Raw genomic sequence first — 25,119 nt, 5'->3', positions numbered from 1 at the left:
GAAGTCACGTGTGAAGAAATTTTACCGCATATTTTTTATTTATTTCTACACGAAGAAATACACTCTTTCTGGATGAACTTGGACCTTACCCTTCGAAATAATTACGATGAATAAATGTATAAAGTAACCACACTTAGTGTTTGGAAGTTTAGAAAATTCCACTGGAATATCGCAATGTTTCGGAGCTCGGGTGTCATCAATTTTAAACAAACCGTCAGCAAAGAAAAATTAGATTCGTCTCGATCTCTGGATCGGTAAGCGACTCGACTAATATACAAGAGATCGGCATTGTATCTCGAAGTCATTGGTCGAGAACAGATCGAATCGTTGTGCTCGCGGATAAGATCGTATCGAAGAGAAACATCATTCCCTTCGAATGTTTGTTATCGGGCTGGGCGATTCATCTTGAACTTTGATTTATCTCTTGGCCAAGAGGGAGAGCTTTTTCTTCGTATTCTTTGCGTCGATCAATTGTCGAGCAGCAGCCATTCGTCGAAGAGAGGAACATTACCGATACAAGTAACTCCGTGACTGATAAGTGAACTTTAGATTAGATTTCTTCTCGTGGACACGAGCTTGAACACTTCAGCTTCCGTCGCGTTAGATAAGAAGAATAAAAACATCTACCACGGTCGTCACCAACGTGGAAACGAAATGGTGGATTCGTGTTCAACAGTCTGGCCAACTGTCGGTTCTTGCAGCCACCGGACGAAACTTTGCGCTCTTCGTTTATTTATGACGGGAAACAGGCATGTATGTTTCTGCATACTGCACTGTTGTTCGATGCAGGAGTTTGGAGTGGCTGAACTCGAGCAAAGAGAAACTGGCCAGGGACTGACTACATCGACAATAGATCGAGTGTTTTGTGGGAAGGTGCAGTAATATTTATTCTACAGCAACACTTTCATCTCTCGACGGGATTTTCACCGAAGTGGTTGTTCAAAAAATATTGCGGGTAGAGAAGATAACTTTCTTCCGGGTTGCTATCAAATTTGTAAACTTCGTTATTTTAAATGAAATTTTCCTCTTCTATTTACTTAGGTCGTACGGAATCAATTTTGAAAGAAATATTTTTAAAAGTATTTTATTATCTGCTATAATTTTCGAGTGAAGCTGCTTCTATGATTTAAAGAAGACCTTTGTTAGTTTCAGTGCAATTACACACTTTACTTACCCAAGTCGTTCAAAATAAATTTGGAAAGAGATATTTTTAAAAATATTGTATTATCTGCTATAATTTTCAAGTGAAGCTTCTTCCATGGTTTAAAGAAGACCTTCGTTAGCTTCAATGCAATTATACACTTTACTTACCTAGCTCGTTCAAAATAAATTTTGAAAGAAATATTTAAAAAAATATATACGCAATAATTTTCCAAGTAAAGTTGCTTCCAAGATTTTTGCAAATTACATTCATTGTTTTTTGTGGAATTCTACGCTCTTTTTAATCGAGACTTATACTATATAACTACATACCTATGTTAGGTTGTAAAGATGTAGTATACTAAATCGTTCGAGATCAAATTTCGAAACTAATATTTTTAAAAATATTAGTCTATGCCTCCTTTCTATTATTGAACAACCGTCGAGCATTTTTATAGAGAAAAATATTTACACACGGTATTCTAGTTTTCCAAGAGAAATAAATTCGCAAAAATTCCGGCAACAAGCCCAATACATTAACATCATTTTTCTCTGCCTCGGTTTCTGTCGTTTAATACAATTGTAAATCATAACGTTGTCACGGTATATAAATCGCGCGACAACATCGTTTACAGTTTTTATGGAATTACAATTCTTCCAGTTACGTAAATATTCCCGAAACTCGGGGGCAGTTCTTTCAAAAGATAAGAGCATGTCAGTCCAGGGTGAAACGAAAACATCCATGGGTCGATCTCGTGTATCCGAAGGCTTGTTCCAATCCCTTCTCTTCACCCCTCCCTGAAACACCATGATTTATCTACGTCCTGTCCTTTACCCTTCCTGTGGAACGATCCTGTCGCCATCCCGAATGCGTGCCGCGGATCAAGAATTTCTTTCAGCGGAGAGATTTATCGTCCTAACGTGCAATTACGGCTTCAAACATCCGGATCCGTCAGACTTACCATGGAATATTGTTGAACGAAAAATGATAGGTGTGAGACGCAACGTATTGCAATTTAGATAATGTAAATTATTTAAGAATCGCAGCGTGGACCTTTTTAAATCGATACGTCAAAATTTGTACGTTTTTGATTCTTTGGTTTAAGGTGGTTTTAAAATCGTTTCATTTTAAAATCAAATATTGATTTAATATTTTATTTCGATGGCACACAAATATTTCTTTTTATCACGATAGTTATAAACGTAACTAAGTTATTTTCGGTCCTCTATAGGTCGTTTAAATATCATAATTTTGTATTATTAGTTCATTTTTAAATCAAATATTGATCTAATTTTATTTCGATGGCACACAAATATTTCTTTTTATCGCGATGGTTATAAACGTAACTAAGTTATTTCTGGTCCTCTATAGGTAGTTTAAATATCATAATTTTGTATTATTAGTTCATTTTTAAATCAAATATTGATTTAATTTTATTTCGATGGCACACAAATATTTCTTTTTATCACGATAGTTATAAACGTAACTAAGTTATTTTCGGTCCTCTATAGGTCGTTTAAATATCATAATTTTATATTATTAGTTCATTTTTAAATCAAATATTGATTTAATTTTATTTCGATGGCACACAAATATTTCTTTTTATCGCGATGGTTATAAACGTAACTAAGTTATTCCTGGTCCTCTATAGGTAGTTTAAATATCATAATTTTGTATTATTAGTTCATTTTTAAATCAAATATTGATCTAATTTTATTTCGACGACACACAAATATTTCTTTTTATCGCGATAGTTATAAACGTAACTAAGTTATTTCGCTTTATTTTCTGAGTCACGAGTAAACAAGACTGACACCTCGTAAAGTACTAAAAACAAAAATTATCGACTCGATATCTCGGTTAGTATCATTTCTACGCAAAATTTGAATATAGTAGAAAAGTTTGTAAATTTCGTTTCTAGTCATTTTCATAGTATACATTTTTACTTTAAAAACGTCGATGAGCGAGGTATCGCAACTTTGTCCATACCTGTCGGGCAAGCATTTTACATACACGTGGATACAGTTCAGGTTTGAATAACAATTCGTTCAACCATAAAACGTGTTAAATGAATTTTCAGTATAAATTTTCCGCCTTTTTTCCTTCGTATATACTAACTCCTTGTCGTGATCGCGATTTAACGAACGTCGACGTATAAAAGAATTTTTCTCACGTACAAATTGTTCAGAAGTCAGCGAATCTGTGAAAATACGTTAAACGAAAAGCAGTCGCGACCAAGGAAGAAGCTACGCTCGATAATTTACGATCCACTGTTCGTTCCTCGAGCTGTGAAGCTAAGCGACAAGGACCTCGAAGCTTCTCTTGATTTCTCCATTGTTCGAAAAACAAGAACTCTTGAGATTCCTCGGGAATCGATATCCACGTGTGCATCAGTCGCGATCACGACGATTAATTTATTTATTACGCGACGAAATCGTCTGAGAACCTTAAAACGTTAACCTTGATACGTTCTCGAGACGTTTTTGTAATTAAAGTTGTACTTAAAGTTACAATAGTGGCAAGTGTGTGGTCCTGGATTTCCTTCTCATTCTATCGCAAAGCTAAAGACACGAGTTCTATAAATTTAGGACATTTTTGAGTCGTAGATCTTCAGTATACAGTGGAATAGAGATTTTAAACGAAATCTTCCTCTTTTATTTATTTAGATCGTTCAGAGTCAATTTTGAAAGAAATATTTTCAAAAATATTATATTACCTGCTCCTGATTGCTTTAAGATTAGAAAAAGGACGTTAGCAGTTGTTTATTCAATAACGACGCAATGCACTTCTGATGAAATTAAAATACAATCGTGCACGATCGTTTCCTTCACCACATTGTAATAATAAACGTTAAATTTTACGTAGAACATAATTATACTCTAAACAGATCATATCGCGTTTAGACATCACTTTTAAATCAGAATTATACATCGTCAATAACACGAATTAGGAACAAATTGCATTATTTATTTTAGTGCTACACAGTTTAAGCGTTGTATTATCCAATATAATAAGTGACATATCAGTAAGTGCGTCCTAAATCATTACTGCATTAATCTAACATAAACGGAAGACGTGTACTATTTATCAATCGTCCCTGTAATCAAACCGTTCATCCATCAACATTCATAATATAAGAATTTTACGATTAAAATAATCATACATAAAACCTTTACTTTTCACAATTTCAAGAATAACATTCACGCAACAATCTTATCGTTCGAACTTCACATTCTCGATCGTTGCTATCGTCGATTACGAATCAAATTTTATATTCTAAAAGCAAGAGGAGAATGGAAAAGAAAAACATAATTTCGAACCACCACTTTTGTATCACGATTCGCGCAATAATATAACATTATACCACGTACTAAATTCGCATAGTAAAATCCCCCCAAAACGAACCGAATCGAACGAAGATTTCGTCCAGCGGAATGAAGGGAATCAAAATTCTGGAGCTCCTTCGGTACTCATGATCAAACGTGACGATGAATATCTGATGCAAATATTCTCGATTGCTCGACGATGAAAAAAGGTCGCGGCAAGCATCTCGCGCCAAATTGCGAAGAAGCTTAACCAAAAATGAACGGACGTGCAATAGCAGCCAGATAACCGGACAGAGATCGTCCGAAGCCAATCACGTCTGTTTGCACCCAAGCCCATTGCGACTATTCGCTGCAGGAACACGGACGACCGTTCGGTTGTAAATTGCATCCTGGAAAAACAGTGTTCCGTTCGTCAGATAAAACTGCGGAAAAACGAAATGTCTTGTTTCGAATTAATCGATCGGGAACTTTTCGAGCGTTTCCAATGGCTCGGGAAATGGAAAAAGAAAACAACAACGAAACGAACGAACGAACGAACGATCGAACCGCGTTGCATTTTTTTAAATTGACACGTGGTAGTTTCCTTTAATCATAATAAAAGCGAAGTATCGAATTTTCGGAAAGTGTAGAAATCGGTTCAATTCTTCGAACGAACTGCTCCGGAGGAAAGGTTTCTTTCAGAGGAGTATTTTTTTTTCATCGAAGGAGAAAGAATTGTTTACTCCGTTGAATATAATGCACAAAGTACTTCTCCAGATCGTGTTTATTCGAATTTCCCGGAATGCAAAATATAGAGTGTTGTAATTTTTTTTGAAATTCTGCGTTGCAATTTTTTACGTCGCGTCCTCGCGAATTTGATGTTATTTAATCGTGTTGATAAAAGTGACGTTGATGATATTGTATGTACACGTTAAAATAATGAGATGAAAACGACGAACATTTGCCGAGATTAACTCGGTTATTAAATTACAAAAGGAAGATTCCGAGACTCGAATTTCTCAGATGGTAGTATCTTTACTATTTTATTCCGTGTATTTATATCCGTGCACACTGACATCGGATCGATCTCCAAACCGAAGAAACTATAGCAAGAAGTATCCCTTTTATAAATTAGCGGCTTAGATTGATAAAAATGATCCTTGCGCAAGGATCGTCTCGTCCACCGTGAAGAAAGAAACAGTAGTAACGCGAGAGCCTTCCCATCAATTTTGAATGTCGTTTTTACTGCAGGAATAAAAAGGCTGAGAACTAAAGTAGTGTCGTTCTAAAAATGGCCGAAAGGGGGAATCGAACGATGAGAAGTGTAGAAAGCTATAACTTTTATGTTTTTCGTGGCATTTTGTCATTTATAGTACGGAAAATATCGAACGATCCGCAACAAACGTGAAACCGATGATTTCATTCCGGTCACGTTCGGCAAAGCTACGCTCAACTCCGTTGTCATTTGATGAAAATCTCTGAATCAGTGGACGTTTGTATGGATTCGGGGCTGTTCGCGTCGCTTGCAGACCAATATAGGCCGGAAAATGGCCGCGACACGATAAAGGGGCGTAAAGTACCTTTGTAAATATCGCTTTGATGTGGCTCGAATGTATTAAGTCTATTGGAACACGGATACTTCTTCCTGTTAGGAGTTTTATGGATATTGCGCCATATATTTACCACAAACGTAGCTTTTATTACTCTCACAGTTTTTTAATAGGTACCGTAGCGGTTTTCTTTTTCGTACCAGCTTCGTATCGAATTAATATTCTCTCACCAGCTTTTAATTCGAACGCTAGGAAATTTCAAGATTGTATCACTCTTGTAAATAGTTATTATATATAAACGATAGATCTATCATAATCACATTTTTTATCATTTCTGACAGTTTTGTCAGGCCAATTCTTAATTCGAATAGTTTACTCGTTCTTTAATGAAATGTATAGTAAAAAGACTTGTTTCATTAAATCCATCTACTACATATCCTGTTCTATAATAGAACGTATATGTATCATTCTTGTAAATAGTTACACGATACATTTACCACAGTCACATTTTTTATCATTTCAGAATTTTGTCAGGCCAATTCTTAATTCGAATAGTTTACTCGTCGACTCATGAAATATACAGTAAAAAGACTCGTGTTTCGTTAAATCTATCCCCTAGATATCCTGTTCTATAGTAAACAGTTATTAATTGCAATAGGGGGTTATTTACAAATAGTCTCGTAAAATTCAGCATTGATCATTCAGCAGAGATCATTAACATCTATTACAGTATCACGAATCATTGTGGTCAACCGTACAGAATATTAATACGATAAAAAAGAACGTAAATTGTATTGCACTTTGAAAATGCGTTCAATTCAGATTTGTCTAAGTTATCTTAACGAGTATCAACAACGTGTGTAACGTGTTCCATTTTTTCAGATGAATACACACGTACGTGTACACGTAACAAAAGAAAGAAAAAAAAATATATATATACATACACATATACACAAACGGAGACGCAACCGCGTATCTATGGATCGGCCTAACTCGAGGACCATGTTGTATTTATAAAAACTGTCGATTACCGCTTAAAAAACTCTCGCTGTTCTCCCATTTGCGGGCAGAGTTACGTGGTACGAGTTTGCCCCGTTGTTTTTATATTTCACGAACGCGAGTTCGTCTCGTGGAGTCTCTCGCAGGTTTGAAGTAAAATAGTAGAAAGCTCGTCGAACACTATTACGCGGCGAGAACGTGGTGAGGGTAAATGAAATGCAAGCCGAAAGTTCGCGTCGAGTAAAAAGATCGACTCGGGGCTCCGCTAATTATACAAGCGGGCCAACGCGGAAACCGCAGTGCGCCCGATAAATCGCCGAGCGGAATTCACGGATCCGTTTCCGTCCTCTGTTGCGGCCGTGAAAGCCAGAAACTAAATAAGTTTCACGAAAGTGGCGTGGTGAAAGTCACCGAACAGAGGATCGTCCTCCGGAGGTTATTTGCTGTTGATTCAGCACGCTCTTCGATGGCGAACACCTGTTACCGCCGGCTATCCCGAGTTTAATCAAGCCTCGGATCCCGAAGGAACAACCATCAAAGCATGTCCTCCTTTAAACGACGCGATGTTGCGGAAAAGCTGAATTTAGAGTTGGCCAGTACTCGGAGGATAGGGCTTCCCGAACAGAGTCTTTGCAGCCATCTACGATGAAAGTTTACCATCGACCACCCATTGAGAACATAGAGCGGACTTGTCCGAGCAAATGGACTTGCAGGCCACTTTCTGTGAAAGAAGAAAGTCACCGTAATTAATTCGCCGGGGTTTTTCCACCGTAGGTAAAGGAAACAAGTTTCCTTTCTGAGCTAAAAGGCGATATGCCTGTCTTTCATCAACTGCTACCAGGGTAGCCTAAACTGATCAGATAGGAGACTGGTGATTGTGCAATCCGACAACTGTGAAAACTGGAGCTTGGAAGAGATTTGGGAATATTGTATCCTTGTAAACTTTTTTGTTTTTTCCTTCGAACACTGTTTTAGGTTCTTTGTAAGTTAGACTCGTAGTTCGTACTTGTATACCTGTGCACTGGTGTATAGCTCGGCCAAGTGAAAGCTGCGCGTGCGTGTATCAGCGTATCCCCTCCACTTCCTCTTCCAAGGCACAATCATACTGATACATACACAATCCTACGGTTTTTTTCCATTAATTACTTCTGACTGTGACATCTATTGGCTCGTGAGCTAAAACGAGCCCTCTGGTTTGCAAAGACGTTTATTGTTCAACCGTAGGTCTAGGGAGAGTTTGGTCCCCACTTACTCCACCAAGTATATCTGTCAAACTTACTCTCGCTTGGTAGAACTATATATATATTCTGGTAGACTTGTCTGGTTACTTGCCTAGTAGAGAATATATTGCATCTTTGATACGTAGAATAGGTTAGAGACGTAGACGAATAGGGCATGCATTTCTTCCAGAACCACACATCTGAGCTCCACACAATGGTAAAATTGCGTTTCCAAGGTCTAATATCATACGTCCAATCCTTATTTCCGTGACAAAACGTTTGTTGTATACCTGAGCGGGATAAGCGCTCGTACAGGCAGTGCAGGGAACAAGATTTGCAAAACTTCATCTAGGATTTGTACCCAAACAGCGGAAAACCCTACTTCCGTCGAACGAATGGAAAATTTCATTTTCCCGCGAGAATTCAATTATCGTCGCGTCCGCGCGCTTCTCGTTCCGTCGCGCGGAAAAAGTAACGCGACTCGGTCGATTTGGCTGAGTGGTTATGAATTCAAAGCGTCCGATGAATATTTATACGATTGTTCGGATATTTCCTACGTCCACTTTTCTTCTTCTTTTTTTTTGTTCGACGTTGGTATTCATAAGAAAGTCATTTCCGCGTAATCCATCCAGGCCATGGCCGGCGTGTTAACCGCTAAATCGAAGTCACTGCACGTATATAGAACACCTCGATTATTGCAGGAAAATGGCTGTGAAAATACCTGCAATTATCGAGGTTCGTGCAATAATCGAGGTAACCGATGAGCTGGAGTTTCATTTACAGCGTATATCTCCATTACCCAGGTCACCGCCGCCATTTACTTCCTCTACCCTCCTTTAACTTAACTAGTTACACGACCTTCCCTTCCACTTGTCAATGCATCGCAAAAAACGAGGTTGCAGTAATCGAGATTCCACCGTGTAAAGTAACAGCTCCGCCATTTTGTCGAAAAACCAATGACCGTAATTCAAATATCGACATTTTACTATCAAATTCGTACGTTTGCAATATCCTTCTCAAACTAATGCACATGGTATATTCGAACCTAAATAACAACACAAGTAATTCTCTGAAATGGTAGAGAGAATATACGTAATATCGTTGCAAATTTGTCCGCATTTACAAAATGCACGATTCTTCGCGTTCGTTTTTACAAGGAAGTGTGCAACCTTCTGTGTGTGCATTCGATCACTGCTGATCGGAGCGTTCTGTTGTTGCAAGTATCGGTTCCCAAATGGATCGCGATTTTCTAGCAAAATGTGTACATTAACCGATCGAAAGACGGTACTTTGTGTATCCAGCGACTTTAGATCGATCATCCCTGTGTTCGGTATCGGTGAAAGTTTTAGCGAGCTGGCAAACTGCATTAACGAGCGATCAGATTTAAAGGAAACTCGGCGACAAAATGAATTTACTCGGCGACGGAAGGAACGGTTCCGGTCTGGTCTCCGGAGTGTTTTCTGCTTAAACGAGTCGAATTCCCGCTGTCATCGAAAAGTTTGATCCTCTAATGAGCGGGGTTCGCTTAAATTCATTTAACCGCGAGACTCGAGTCCCGCGCGTATTCCTCGTGGCGTGCCTCCGTTGGTGACCAGTTTTAATGCACTCTATAAACTGTACGCTCGGTCGCTGAGAGCAGATAACTTTATATCAATTAAACGTTAACGCGTTGAAAGCCGATCGTATTTCCGATTGTCTCGCGTCGCGGAGAAATTTTCGTTACCGGTGTACCACCGTATCGATATTAATATTTCAGAAAATCGTATTATACGTCGCGAAGTGGCCTTCAGCTGTTCCCGGAGTACGCCAGGTTAATATTGTACGAACTAGTTGAACCGAATATCAACAAGCTCGCTGTTCGTGACGCCGGGAGATCTTGAGAAGGATACCCGGAGGAGGAAACGCAGGATACGAACTGTACTTGTAACAATTTCGATACTTCACCGAACAACGAAAGCTTCGTTCGTATTATTTAGTACGAATGCACCAAGTTCGACCATGTCGAGATTCGTAAACTGTAGTCGAGGTTCCGCCAAGTGACTACGATTACACGAACCACTTGTCCAGGTGTTCCAATTGTTGTTATTTAGTAAGACGTCTTTATTTACGAATTCATGCTCTGTCGAGGTTGATTCGTCGATATTTTCACGTGCAAGGATCATTATACATCTTCCTAGAGGAAAATCAACCACGAAGAGTGCAACAATCAACATTGTAACGTAAACTTGTCCAGGTGCTCCAATTGCTGTTATTTACTAAGACGTCTTTATTTACGAATTTTTACTCTGTAGAAGTTGGTTTGTCAATATTTTTACATGCAGGGATCATTATACATGTATCTTCCTAGGCGAAAATCAACCACGAAGAGTGCAATAATCAACATTGTAACGTAAACTTGTCCAGGTGCTCCAATTGCTGTTATTTACTGAGACGTCTTTATTTACGAATTTCTGCTCTGTCGAAGTTGATTCGTCGATATTTTCAGGTGCAGGGATCATTATACATCTTCCTAGGGGAAACTCAACCACGAAAAGTGCAACAATCAACGTTGTAATCATAGCAGAAACCGCAGTTATGTAGCGTGTTGTCAGTGGAGAAACGAGCAGCTTTTTGGTAATTTACAGTCGAGATTAGAGGAACTCGTTAAACCTGAATGGCTTCACCGACACTAACTGGCGTTAATCGGAACGTAGTTGCCATTGATGCCAGCGAGACCACAAAATTTGTTTCTGAGTCGTTACAGGAGCGAGGTCGAGTGACTCTGAGCAATTCCTAATTGAAACTGACCGCGGTCGCAGTTTAAATCAGCAAACGACGGAAATTTAACCCCCGTTCCCTGCACACTTGCCATTTCCTGATTACACACACCTCTGTTTTTAACGATAGGATCAAGCACAGTGCATATATACCCTCGTGAACGTAAATTAATTCGGTGTTTCAATTAGTTTATCGAGATCGAGTTAATATTCGTACAAACAAGGGTATCGTTTCGTACGATAATAAAATACGACACAGTTTGTATCGGAACTTGGAATCATTTTCGAGCAGAGTTGAAAATTATTCTTTAATCTTAACAGGCTCTTTCGTTCGATCGATACGCTCAACTTCTTTAGTGAAAAATGTAGAGAATGTATGAAATTCGTATTTTTAACTTTATGATAGAACAAGAGAAGTGAGAAAATATTGAAGAAGTTATTGTACCAATAATTACTATAATTATAAAAAAAATAATATATTAGAAGAATCCTATGGATCGAGAAAGACTGAATTAGGGTTAAGCAAAGATGTCTACTATGGATCGAACAAACAGAGGGATCTATATACAATTAATTCTATCCCTACTGATTTTGAGATTTCGAAGTTTCCGTGTTTTGTAATCATTAAACGTAAAAACATAAAATTTCGTTCTCATAGTAAATAAAATTATTTCTCGTTTTAAATTACCAGATACTTACAACTGGTAGAATTTTTAACCATTCCTTCGCCAAGAATGGTTTTCTCTGGGACCAATTTTCCCGATTGAGTGCATCTCTCATCGAGTAGACATTAGCATAAGAAAAAAGAGTTTTCAGAAATGTTTAATAATGAACGAACGCGTTGACCAAGCCTGTACTGGAAAGCTTTCCGAAAAGTTTTAATTGCCCGCATTCCTGGGTTGGCCCCTTGTTACTCCCCGCCATCTTGATGAGGTTACTAATCAATCGAGCAGCTCTTCGTCTGAATGAACCCTCGATAAACTTTCCGTTTTTCTTCACAGTTTCTTCACGCTGTTCGTTAAATCAGCCTACTTCCATTCAAAATGGCTTCTCGGAGATTGTTCGCTTCTTTCAATAGGTTTTTGGTCTCTCGTAATATCATTTGTACTTTCGACATACTTTACTGGAATGAGTTTTATTTCTTCGAATAGTTTCTATCAATTCCTCACCAAGCGATTTCCACTAATGATAGAGAATAAAAACATTTGACGATTGCGAAGAAATAAAAACGATAATGTGCGTTTTATTAAAAATAGTGAAACTCGTTGTTTCTTTTTTTCTAATTAAAATTCCATTTTATTAATATTACTTCTCATTGAGAAGAAAAATGCGTTCAGAGTATTGGAATCGTTTTCGTTCGAGTCGTGAATCATGTAACTTAAATCGATATTTATATTTACTGGCACAAGATAAATTACCAATTTACAATACACAATACTGCGATACACGTATAGGTCTGTTGAAAATAAATTGAAATTAGGAACCGCAAAAGTCTTGGAAATAATTGTCCCTTAATGATTTCGTCGAAACGTACATGGATTTTAGCGTGTAATTACTTTCATAGATAGACAAATCAATGGCAATTATTAATTTCCTGTCTGGAATCCAGAGTCCCGTATGGATTGTCCGTAAAGCACGATACCGTGCTGCACCATATCTGAAAATGATAATGGATATAAACGTTTAATGCGAACATTTCACACGAAACTATATTTGCCAACTTACTATGCTTCTAGCTCGTATAACTAAATATTATTGATGGTTCTAAACTGGGAACCTGAAGTGGTGTCTCTAATGGCGCAATATGTTAGGTAATATCCGTTAAACACTTTCATGGAATAACATTTACAACGACCTTCATACTTCAATCCAATAATATCCACTTAACATCGAACGATTAAGATTTAATTAGTTAAGAAACAAAACTGTTATAGAATTCTTTCGGTCTAAGAGCACCGTGAAGAAATTTTTTATACACCAAGGTTGACGTGAACAGAAATTTGTAATCACTGTATATAAAAGTATGCATCGTTTACATTGAGGTTGACAATTTTATTCGTTGTTACAAAACAATATACCCTGAAGAGACACCACGCAGAGATAGTAAGTTACCAAACCCCTACAAACTGAATGACAGAGAGACAAGGAGATTAAAGCATTGCTCTACCCAATTCCCTACCAGGAATTACATTCCATGGGAGTAGAATCTCCATATCCGCGAGAAATATACAAAACCGTGGATACGGGGATTTTATTACGAAAGAAAATTCCTCGTGAATATTTATAAAATGAAGGGTATCTTTGGTACAAGTCTAAACAAAAATATAGCACAGATTGCATAATGATGTTAAAATATAATGACGACGTAGCTCGAGCACCTAAAATATAAATATAGTATCGTTCTATAGATTCCAAGGAATCGTAAACCTACAATTATTCAGTTCAAATACGTTTGAAAAGATATGAAAAAAAATCAGAAGGAACGATAAATGTACGAAAATAGTTGATCGAATGTGTAGAGTGAGCAAATGAGAAAATTTTACTCGTTCCTGATACTTGTTCTTCACAATAATTCCTATTACAATTTCACAAAATTATGTAACTATAATTTATAATAAATGGAATAGAATTGTATACATATTCCTTTGTTACGCGAGTAGTCAATATTCTAGATCAATGTCTACGCCAATGCGTTCCAGTCGTTGTTCGTTATCGCTTCATCTCCCTCTGTTACGATGTCTCTCCTCCGCGACATTCGTCACTTGATAGACTTGTATACGCGATCGCCTTGGCCAATAACGGAAATGCGTGCAATTCTAGGTAGAACGATTAATCCGCTTCGTTGGCAACTTACGATCTCTACCCAGTACACATTACAGAGGAAACAAAGCGAAAGGACAAGGTTCCAGCGCACCGTTCCACCGAAATAAAAATATTTCTCTATACTTTCGAACAATCCATCGAGAACCAGAGCGATAAAATATAAATTACAAGAACAAATATTTGTATACATTTAAAAAATCCCATCGAGATCCAGAGTGACAAAAAATATAATTATAAGAACAAACATCGAGTGATATTTCCACATATTATTAATTCGTTTCACCGATACGTACAACGCGTTTCGATCGAAAAACCATAAAGAATTTCTCGAGAAAACTTCCTTGCATCTCCAATGGTAGTTCTCGAGATAGCATTGCGGAGCTCTGGAGGGTAGTTTCAACCCTGAAACTTGAGCAGCTAAAAAGGAGTAAGTACTTCTTATTTTTGCCCGCTCGAGAAACCTGCAGAGTTCCATCGACAATTTAAGTTCGGGGACGTAGACACTCGGACTACGTTTCTCCCAAATATCGAGAGTCAGTTTCGATCATGGTCATTCTGAGAGGGAAACGACTGGTATCAATCGAGCAATTAGTGCCGTGCTCCGGCACGATAAATCTCCAGGGCTAAACTACGCCTAGGTATTTTTCACTCTGACGAACACAACTCAGCCACGTCATCTAATAACACGCAGACACGAATGGCAGCCGTCTATTGATATCCGAGCGAATACGGCTTTAAATCCCGGCGCGTTCGTTTCACGGGCGCGTGAACCGCGCCTAACTGTCCGCGGTTTGACAACGTGCTTGTCAGCGTGATCGAATTTCACCGACAGTTTTCGCCGAAACACCGATGTAAATCGGAATTTATTTCACCCGCCATCGCCCCACCGTGACCGAACGATCCCATGAGTCGTAGAACGGGGACCATCCGACGAATATATATATATATCCCCGCGGGCACGCCAATCGGAATAATAATATTCCCGCGGACACGCGAGAATTGATACGCCGTGGAATTCTTCAACGCGCGAAGACGATCCGTAAATCTCGATGGCTTCGTACCGCGAACAGAACGAACGTGAAATGCACACGAGCCAACCTGCGATCGGTTATTTTCGTAATTTTTTCCTTTTTTGTAACTTTACTCGCTCCAACTCGAAGCAGAAGGTTCTTACGTTTCTCGTATCGTAGGTTTTGACGATGTTTGACGATGTTTGACGATGTTTGATGTTGCTTTGTTTTATCGTTGATCGTACCTCGTGACGAGAAAATTCGGTAATATCTCGGTGAAGACAATTCCAGGAAACGTGTTGAAAGTAGGGTCGGGGTGTTCGATTGATAATGTAACGTTTAATTTGACAAATATTGGAGTAATTTAATTACGAGAATACTTTGTAGGTATTTGGAATAATTGAATATTAAAATACTTGATAGATGTTTGTACAGTTTAACGTAAAGATATTTTACAGGCGAAATTCAGTAGGGAAATATTTATTTGACGAATGTACGATTGTTACCATTGTACACCGGGTATAATGACTGGTCGGAATGACTTTTCGAATCGTGCTGTTCAAACACTAGGAACATCCGGGCACTCGATCGACGGCTCAAAACATTCGATACACACTGTCGACAACGAAATGAACTAACTGTGATTTAGAAACTGAATGCAAGCCCCCTATGGAAGCTTCTTCTGCTTTTAGAGCTTTTTTGAAACGGGAGTGAGGATGACAAGGTGGAACACGTTTCGGAGAATTGAGTTTCGGGGCACGAAACAGGTTCGCTGACGTAAAGGTTAGATCGATGGAGTGGTTGACGGTGAGAAAATTTCGGATCAGAGTGGAAGGATTTACTATGGACAAATATTTAGCCAGGATGGGTGGATCGTGATAGACGAATACCAGGAGAATCTCTATGAAACTGGAAAATTTCAATGCTAACGGTGGCGAGCTCCCGGTAACGTTAACATTATTTATCTTCGTTGTACACGAAGCGACCGAGAACATCTCTACGAAATTGGAGCGAGTGACTTTCAACGACGCGATAGGGACTTGGTCATGCGTGTCATAATGTCGCGAGTTAAACTAGCGTGACGTGCAACTTGGAATCAATCATCTTGATTTCAGCCTGTCCAGAATCCCGACCAGAATGGATGGAGCTGTCTGGCGGTGGAGGTGCAGTGTGCTATGCGCCGTCACGTCTGGGTAAACTCGTGTTGCGTATCACTGGATTTCCAAGGGTCACTCAGCAGTGTCATCAAACTCAGCAACAAGGGGACAGCCACCATCGTGAAACGCGGCACTTATATCTCGGCTTTCACCACCCCTGGGACAGGGACCTCTGGAAAAGTTGGATTAAACAGGTAAGTCAAACAAGAGTAATAAACGTTACGACGAAAACTTCGTTTATAACTGCCATCACACACCGGGATATCTCTTTTGATCCTGTTTCAAAAGGAAAAAAAAACGATATCTATCGCGTTGAAAACGAGGTTGTTGTGTTTTTTAAACGTTATATAGATTTTCGTCGACGATAGTAGATTTCTTGCTACGATTAATTCCATTAGGAAGGGAAACAGAAATTTTAAGTGATAATTAGCCCAGTTTAAATCACCTTAGATAGAAATGTTAAAAGTATAGGAAGGAAAAGAGTGTTTAAACTAAGAGTGTTTAAACTCGTACTTTAAGAGTGTTAAAGTATGAGAAGAAGAAGGAAGAGTAATTTTAAAAGAACAATTAGTCGAAACTACGAATTATTTGAATATATTTTTATATTTCGGACCAACAGTTTCATTTCCAAGACTCGAAAATCAATTTGCTCGACTGCTGTAAAATTTGATCGATATTCGATTCTACGAGCAACTTTTGCAGGAACAAAATTTTAAATTCTATTTCTCGTGAATTGACTAAAGAATTTTGTTTCTTGGGATGTTGTTTCACGGAGAATCGATTTGTTCGTTAATTAAGAATTAAAATACGAAATTTTCAAATCGATCGATGGACAAAATGGTTTCGAATTTGTGTGTCCTCAATTTGCATTGTTATTTATTTATTCCATTTACCAGCGACAGTCTGTCCATTAGCTTTTCACGCTGTGAGGTATTTGGTCAAAATACGAGAAGTTTAATCGGTGTACGCGTTTCACCGGATCAGGAGGGGCCGAGGGGTTGAACGAGTTGCCAATTTCAATTAAGAGCGCCATTACAAAGAAACCGCCACACCTTTCTCCAAAGAAAATCTATTCAGCCACGGTCAATTTAATTTCCAATCTAATTTTTAACGCTGACTTCCTCGCGAGAATATTCTTCCCCTTTTCCCACCGACGAAAACAAAGTTATATTACTGTTCGATTAATTTCAAGTAAATATATGCTGTCCGAAGAGTCACTGCACATTTTCATAAAACAGAGTAAGTTCTAAACCAATTTTTCAATAACATATGTACACGTAAATGTTGAAGAAAAATACCGAGAAAATTATAAAAGAAATTTTGATACTTTGCAAATATTTATGATTTAAGAAACGTGTTTAGAATTCACTCCATTTCGAAAAAGTATACACCTCTGAATTATCTCTAAGATAATTCTTCGATTATATTACTAAAGACTTCTTATTTATTCAAAGTATTTTACTCGATAAATTGAAAAGTACGTCTAGCATTCAGGGGAAGAAGTAACTCGAATAACGGATATTGATTCATCGAAATAACGAACGCTTATTCTGTGCCTACTCTTTGTACAAAAAATTTATTCGAATAGAATTTTATCGAACGTCGCGGTAAAAACAGAGCATACATAGGCGTAGCTGCACGGAGAGTGGGGAGAAAAGATGGAGAACATGTCGAAAGTACAATGACTTTCGTCTGAAGTTTTAGAGTTGGAATCAATCTTCCAAGGGACGGCAGTCAATGTTTGCCAGACAATCGCAGGAGACTTAAACTTTAAGCTTCCACGACTGAAAGCAATTCCCAGGAAGCTGGCTGGGTAACTGCTGGAAGAATGAGCGATCTTTATCCTCCGCGGCGGCCCGCTTCAATTTTGCATGACATCCTGGAAATGAGCGTTCCTTCGACGCCGCGAAACCGGATGAACCACGCGGTGGTCGCGGTTTGTAATATTCAGAAAGTGCGAAAGACACCGTTACGAAGGTATTGTTCCTTTTTGACGATATTGAGAATGCACAGAAGCAAATATTCTGAATAACGCCAACCCTATGCGTTCTACCTCGGTATATCGGGAAATAGTAATCGTCGTTTACTATCTAGATCCAATGGGCGTTTTCTATATTTTTTTATATTTTCAAATAATTTTACGAATCAAGAAAAATAGGAATAATTAAAAGTAACGAATTGAAGTATGGTTTCAGAAATTTGAATCTTTACATTTAATTAAACAGTGGCGTGAGAAAGTTCGTGAAGAGATAAATCGAAATGTAGAATTAATTTTTTGTAAATAAGGCTTCATTTGCAAGAAAATGAACTTTGAGAATTTGTTGAATACACTTGCCCTTGACTGAGAATTAATGTAGATAATCTATCGATACACTATATTTTGCTTGTTCGTGTTTAGAATTATCAGAAATATCGGGTTGCAGTAAACTTGTTTAGGTTAGGTTTGCGTACGAAGCTCGAATATTTCGTTTTCATGAAGATTTATTAATTCAATACCTATCGAGAATATTTCCCGTGCAATACTCTTCGAACTAAATTCTAAATCCAAAAATATATCGAACTACAATAAAGTTTTATAGGTTAGGTCTCCGCACGAAACTCGGGCGTTCAGTTTTCATGAACGTTTATTAATGCAGTGGCTGTCGAAAATGCTCTCCGTGCGATGCTCTCGAAACGAAAGTTTAAGTATAAAATATCCGGTCACAATAAACTTGTATAAGTTAGAACTGCGTACCAAGCTGAGACGTTTAATTTTCACGAAGATTTATTAACGCAGCGGTTGTTCGAATTTGTCTCCGTATTCCGGGAACCAAATTATACATACTAAGTATCGAATTAAATAAACTTGTATAGGTTAGGTTTGCGTACGAAAATTGACAAAGTTTACCTCTCTTAAAATTTTCAATTGCCACAAGACATTGGTACAGTAGCTATAAAAAGAGTCATGCTCTAGAAAGTAAATAAATACAAAAACGCTCGAAAACAAGAGATCAGGTTCGACTCTGTTCGTCTGTTCAAAATTCGAATGTCACGTGACTAGAAATGGCGCTACGATGTCGAGAGGGGACAGTTCGAAAGGTTCCAGTGCAATATTACAACGGCACCGTCTTTCATTTCACCAGGATAGAGTTCTTATAGCTAGGGGAGATTATTGAGCATCTTCTGAGGCTGGAAAGAAGGGGGCGAGATATTGAACAGCTGGAGGATCTTAGAGACCGGAAGGTTGGTACAGGGGAGTCTTGAGTGCATCTTTACCCGTAGTTCATTAACCACTATTTGCTAAGAAAACGTCACACCGAGGCAAACTTTGCCTCCTCCGTGGAGCGAAACAGGCGCTAATACGCGTCTGTCAAGGTTTTAGAGAGATTATACTGTCCGTTTAATCGTTTGGGTTCTGAAATTTTATCACTGACAAGTTGATAAACCGTTCCGATGAGTCTAAAATGCTATAATTCCTACTTTCAAACGACAATTTTTGAGCTGAATTATTAACAGAATCGTCCCTCCCATCGCCCTTTGTTTATATTCCAGATGAAAGAGACACACAGGAAGGAGTTTACAGTCCCGATGAAAATTAAAATTTTTATATTCGATATTATATAACTTAACTTCGTGAAAGCATTAGCAATGGATTAGTAGATTCGATGGTGAAGATAAACTCAATCACGAAGGGATCGTGTAATATTCTCACGAAGATATATACTGAGAAATGTACTAAGAACTGTTACTACTGTATTGATAATTGATACACAGATTTAAAAATCATGATTCGTTTCTTATAGAGCAACGAAGGGAGAAACTTCAGTTTACTTTTGAACTAAAATAATATAAATTTTAGTATGAACGTAAATTCAATTTGAGTAAACGAACTCTAGAACGTACAGATCGATATAGTAGACAATGTTCGACACAAGTTCAGTTTGAACTTATTCTAAAATTCGATAAGCTTTCGGTGAAGTTCGAATACGTTCTAAAGTCTGTCTATTTAATATTAAATTCCAACTAGTACTATGCAAATCAAAGATAGGACATGTTCATTAGCAGTTCAAAGTTCTCTAAACTCGCATTCGAATAGGTTAGTGAAAACGAGAAAAATCTTTCAAATTCTAATTGATGTTTCGTGTTCTCGTGCTTAGAAACTGGTTGTATTATTTTGTCTGTTAAGCTCGATTCGAACGCGATTTATGCACATAGATTTACGTACCAGCCAGCAAATCCTTGCACTGCAAATTACAAAACTAATTTATTATGAACAAGGCCTTGTTGAATCGGAGCAAGACTTGGGTTTCACAATTAAACTTTTCACACCTGGAATACGTATCTGACTAGATTGGGGACGAAACTTCGATAGATCTCAAACAAGCTCCTGATGGATTACAATTTAATCTAAGCCAGGAGAAAAAAGGTTGTAAAAATGTACGTTAGTGAAACTTATTAAAATTCCGGTAGAAACGTAAGTAATTAAAGGAGGATTCTATGAATTTGTAACAATCTCTGAGATATTGAATATACAGCAACTTTATGAGTGATCTAGTAAACTAGTCCTCCATAGCTATTGTTTAGTAGTTACTTATAAACCCTCGTACTTCTTTAAAAACGATAATCGTAAATATTTAATCTCAAACTTGACCTATAAGATTGAATGTAGAGAGACCGAATATCGACACTTAAGATAAAGAATCTCAAAGCACATAGATAATATACGCCACCCTAATCGTACAGCTCTATAAAAACACAGAACATGATCACACTTTCAAATCCAACGATAACCATCCGTCACCGTGAAAACTATTACAGAAAACGATTAATTCCAAAGACATTACGTATTTGAAGACCCACTGAATCTGCGAATAAAAGATCGTTTTATCCTTATCTTATAATTACTTCGCTAATAATTCAAGCCAGGACACAGAGTGAATTTGAAACAGTAAACTAGAACGAGAGTGATTAATCATCTCAATAGCGTAAACATAGTGCCCCATATCGCGTCGACGAGCGAACATCACATTTCTATACAACAACCTGTGCAATATGTCCTGTTGGACAGCATGTTCGCTTGAAATTCAGAATTCTTCGGACGCGTCCAAACTTCATCGAACGAGATTCAATAAAGTCAGGCCGGTACAAGGTATCCAGGCTCAAAGCACGAGATTGATGACTCGCATTCTCCATGGAAGATCGTTATCCATCCTCATGAGACGATGAAAGTTGGTTTCTGAGGAGTTCCACGGCTGCATCGTTTATATGCCGGGCGATATTTGTTTGAAGTTCACCGAACTGACTTATGGGACTATATCTCCTTATAGCGAGAATCCATTGACCCAGCTCACCCTGCGGTCCATCTGCCGACCGCCGTTCCTTGAAAGGATACCGTCGATTCCGGCTGCATTCTCGTCGAACGTCGATCCTGCCGGGAATAAAGAAGCTCCGCGGGTTCAATAAGCAGGATGCTCTAGAATTCAATCGGCATCGTCTGCCCAATATTTCATATTTCCCGATATTAGCGGCATGAGACTCGGTGAGTAGTTTGGACGTCCAGTGCTGGAACTTGGCTGGCCAATAACTGCTACCGATCGATGATTAGATGGAGAGGGAAAAAATATGACGAGCATTCTAAAGATGGAAGGGTATCTATCTGTCAATGGAGTGCCATTCACTGTTGCAATATTTCGGGATTAATTAGGACAGTAAATGTCAACCTACAGCTATGGCTAGAATAAAAAAAAAACGAAATGGAGGTCTTACGCCTGAAGATCTTAATTTAACTTTAAAGTAGAATAAAATAAAGTAAATGAACAGATCTTTCTTGTTTAACTTGATCTACAGCTACGACGAGAATAGAACAGAAGACCTTACACGTCAGAAGATCTTAATTTCTATGTTTTAATGCCACGTTTATTCTATATCTTTAGAAATTATTTAAGTTCGCAGCCAATCAGCTCGGTATTACCCACAACGAAGGATCGTATATTGCAAATAGTACCAATTGCCAGATCTTACAACGAGGAAATTGTTACGATGGAGGTAGATGGAATCCAAGTTCTGTAGATATCCTTCTACACGCGTTACAATCGAGGTTATCTTCGATTTCCTCGTTTAGTTCTGCCAAGCAATTATATTATCGAACAAAAGAGACACTATTGGGAAAAACGCAATACGAACCGCAGAATTTGTCCCGCTAAAGTGGTTCCTCTTTCTCTTAGTGAGCAGATTAAAGAAAGAGATGCTCGATGCTATCAAAAAAAGTGCTCCACTTCTCCCCGTATCGTGCCAAGAATCGTGCAAGTACATACACGACTTGACATCTCTTGGTAAACTCGGTGGTTTTCTCTACAATCGTGTCTACAAATATCTTTCCTTGAAAACGCACACAGAAGATAGCAACTGACCATTCGGACCAGCTACACGATTGGTCACTTGCATATACAACTAGCAATGATGATTGGAGCAAGTAACGAGAACGACCAAAAAAAGGCTACTTATTTAATAATTACTTGGCAGAGATTTATACAGGGTGGCCATAAAACTAGCTCAGATTAAACTTAACTTTAAATGCTTTAAAGCTAAAGATAAGAAAGTAAAAATAGCAAATAAAATTTCGTATTGAAAATTCTCATCTTTCGATGCGTCGCTTATATAAAGAATCATATAGATTCAAGAAATATTTCGTACGTAATAGAAAGAGTCATCGTGTAATTTATTTCTTTTCTAAACCGAAAAATTGTTTCTTTCCTTCCAACAGAATATTTAATAAATTTAGAATTTATTTATTGCACAGTACAAAGCCTTCGAACTTTATACTTTTCGCTTCCAAAAGAATACAGCTATTGTCAAGGTTACTTTAACTGAAATATTAATCCAAGAATTTCGTTTCTCCTAATGGAATATGAAATCATTTTACAATATTTTTTCCCATGGAATATGAAAAGTCAAGTATCGATCAATTTTTGCCTTCGCGATCGTATAATTCGAAGCTCTCTGGTATTGAATAATCTCTTTCATCAGCTTGGACGAATTGCATCGCGATCGACGTATTCACCGATTCATCGAAAAACCATGAACATTAAATAAAAATGTCGTTCGCCGGTGTCCAAAAATTATGCGACGTTCGAAACGAACCGCGTCGCGCGAAATTTACACACGACGACCGGAACAATTTCGTCGCCATCGTGAATCAAGTATCGTTCGAGTCGAGTTTAAAGATGGCTGAAAGGAAACGGCGACAGAGCGCGGGAAACCATATAAGCGGGAAATGATGGAAGATAATTTAGTTATGGGAGTCGATCCAGACAGGCCAGTGAATCAGAAGGCTTGCAAATGAGGCCGAACACGAGCGTCCGTTGCGTTTTGATGCAGTTTAATCGAATCACTGCGCCAATAACGGCGATGCCGCGCTTGTTCGCGTTGAGAATAGTTGGCTAGGTGCTGGAGACACTAATTCATCGTGATCAATTCAATTTACGCATCTGCGCATCCGAAATTGTATCGTAACCACCGACAATTAACAATTACGGCGAAACGTTAGAAATTGGAGAACCGTGTTGTTTCTTCGGGTCTCGAATACTCATCGACGAGAACGCAGGATCGTTTATCAGGGTCGGCTCCTCGGGCGAAAAGAAATCGAAGAATGCTTATTTGGGAAGCTTCGTTACCGAGATACAAGCAGTGAAAGCAGCTAACGTTACTTAAAAAAAACACTGAAGAGCAAAAAGTTTCGGTACTCGTGTTTTCAACAAGAATGGTAAACAACCTCGATTAATTTTCAAGGTTTGATCATTTTTTCATTGATCGAATCAATGAACACGTGCACTTGATAATTATAAAAAATATTGGGTTGTTTGGTAAGTCATTTCGTTTTTTTTTTTTGGTGAAAATGAAACACAGTTTTTTTTATCGGTGGTAAACAAGATTTGAAAAGATAAGTCGACTAAATACGATCGGTTGCAAACAATGCTCATTTTGAATCGAACTATTGCCAATTCGTCGAGCTCTCCACAGGACCCGATAAAATTATTTAAAGCGATATAAAGGAACCGGGGGAAAATAGATCACAACGGCACGAAATTGCTCGCGAATTGTCCTCGTATCGCGATACTCGTGGACAAAGAATCAATTGGACAAGTCCGGCAAACGCAACCGGTGATTTGGTGGAGAGCCAGCTGTTATCGCCAATGCTGTGTGTAGGGCAATTGATTGCGTTGGGATTATGCACTGCGCTGTTGCGTCGCTGGAAAATTACACGTTTTCGTTGAACCGTGATCCCAGATCAAACAGCCTGACGTTCTTTGACGTGTCACGACTTAGCGAGCTGAACGTGTTTATCGTCGAGTTTAGCGCGAACTGAGCCACGTGTTCCTCACGTCACAATCAGTGACGTTGGATGTATAGATAGGAGAAACAAAGATCAGGATCAGACATTTTAATCAGCCTTTGTGAAAGCCTGGGGCTAAGCTGAGTTCGCTCGACACTGTCCACAATACCCTCGCTCGTGGTATCGTACTCTCCTTGATTCGAGACTGATTTTTCTTTCTCTCCACGATACCAATATGGCGACTGAATTTATTTCACGTCAAATTAAAGCCAAACGCAGGTCCTAATCAATATTTCGTTGTTCGTTTACTGAATGTTCAAATTAAACAATTATAATGTGTATATATATATAAACTAAATGAATTTATAAAATAATAATTTTATATATATAATTTTATAAATTTATTTAGTTTATTTCTTGCCTTGCAAGAGACTACTTATCAGCCACACGAGACAGAATAATAACCCAAACAGTCGGGTACAATCATAATTTTGAATCTTCCTCGATGCACAGATTTGTAAAACAAACGAATCTTTATAGTAAAAAAAAAAACGGACAAGAAGAAACGATAAATCAATAACTATACGATGATCAAAGTTCATTGTCAGCTTACGATAAAAGGAAATAACAAAGCGAAATACTCGACGTATAAATCCAAATTATGAAGAAGAATAAACATCTCGGTTGTAGATGTGGCGCGAGTGAAAATTACAACTACGATGGGAGGGGGAGGGTAATAGAATTGAATATTAAAATTAGAAATAGCAAACGTCAGCAACTGCACGCGGTCCACCGAGTTCACGAGCGAGATGAGTTAGACCCTTTCATCCCTTGCCCAAAACGTTTT

At 38.2% G+C, this 25,119-nt stretch overlaps 1 protein-coding gene across 1 annotated transcript in view; it reads left to right on the top strand.

The window, feature by feature from the left end:
* Phlpp (PH domain leucine-rich repeat protein phosphatase) overlaps nucleotides 1–25,119 on the top strand; it is a 134,909-nt gene that overhangs the window by 46,213 nt on the left and 63,577 nt on the right. The window contains exon 4 of the mRNA XM_076305521.1: nucleotides 15,920–16,155. Within this exon, the coding sequence (XP_076161636.1) occupies nucleotides 15,920–16,155 (236 nt within the window). The remainder of the gene's footprint in view (nucleotides 1–15,919; nucleotides 16,156–25,119) is intronic.

The sequence above is a fragment of the Ptiloglossa arizonensis genome, chromosome 2, assembly GCF_051014685.1.
Source record: "Ptiloglossa arizonensis isolate GNS036 chromosome 2, iyPtiAriz1_principal, whole genome shotgun sequence".
Taxonomy (NCBI): Eukaryota; Metazoa; Arthropoda; class Insecta; order Hymenoptera; family Colletidae; genus Ptiloglossa; species Ptiloglossa arizonensis.
This window is presented reverse-complemented; position numbering and strand designations above follow the sequence as displayed.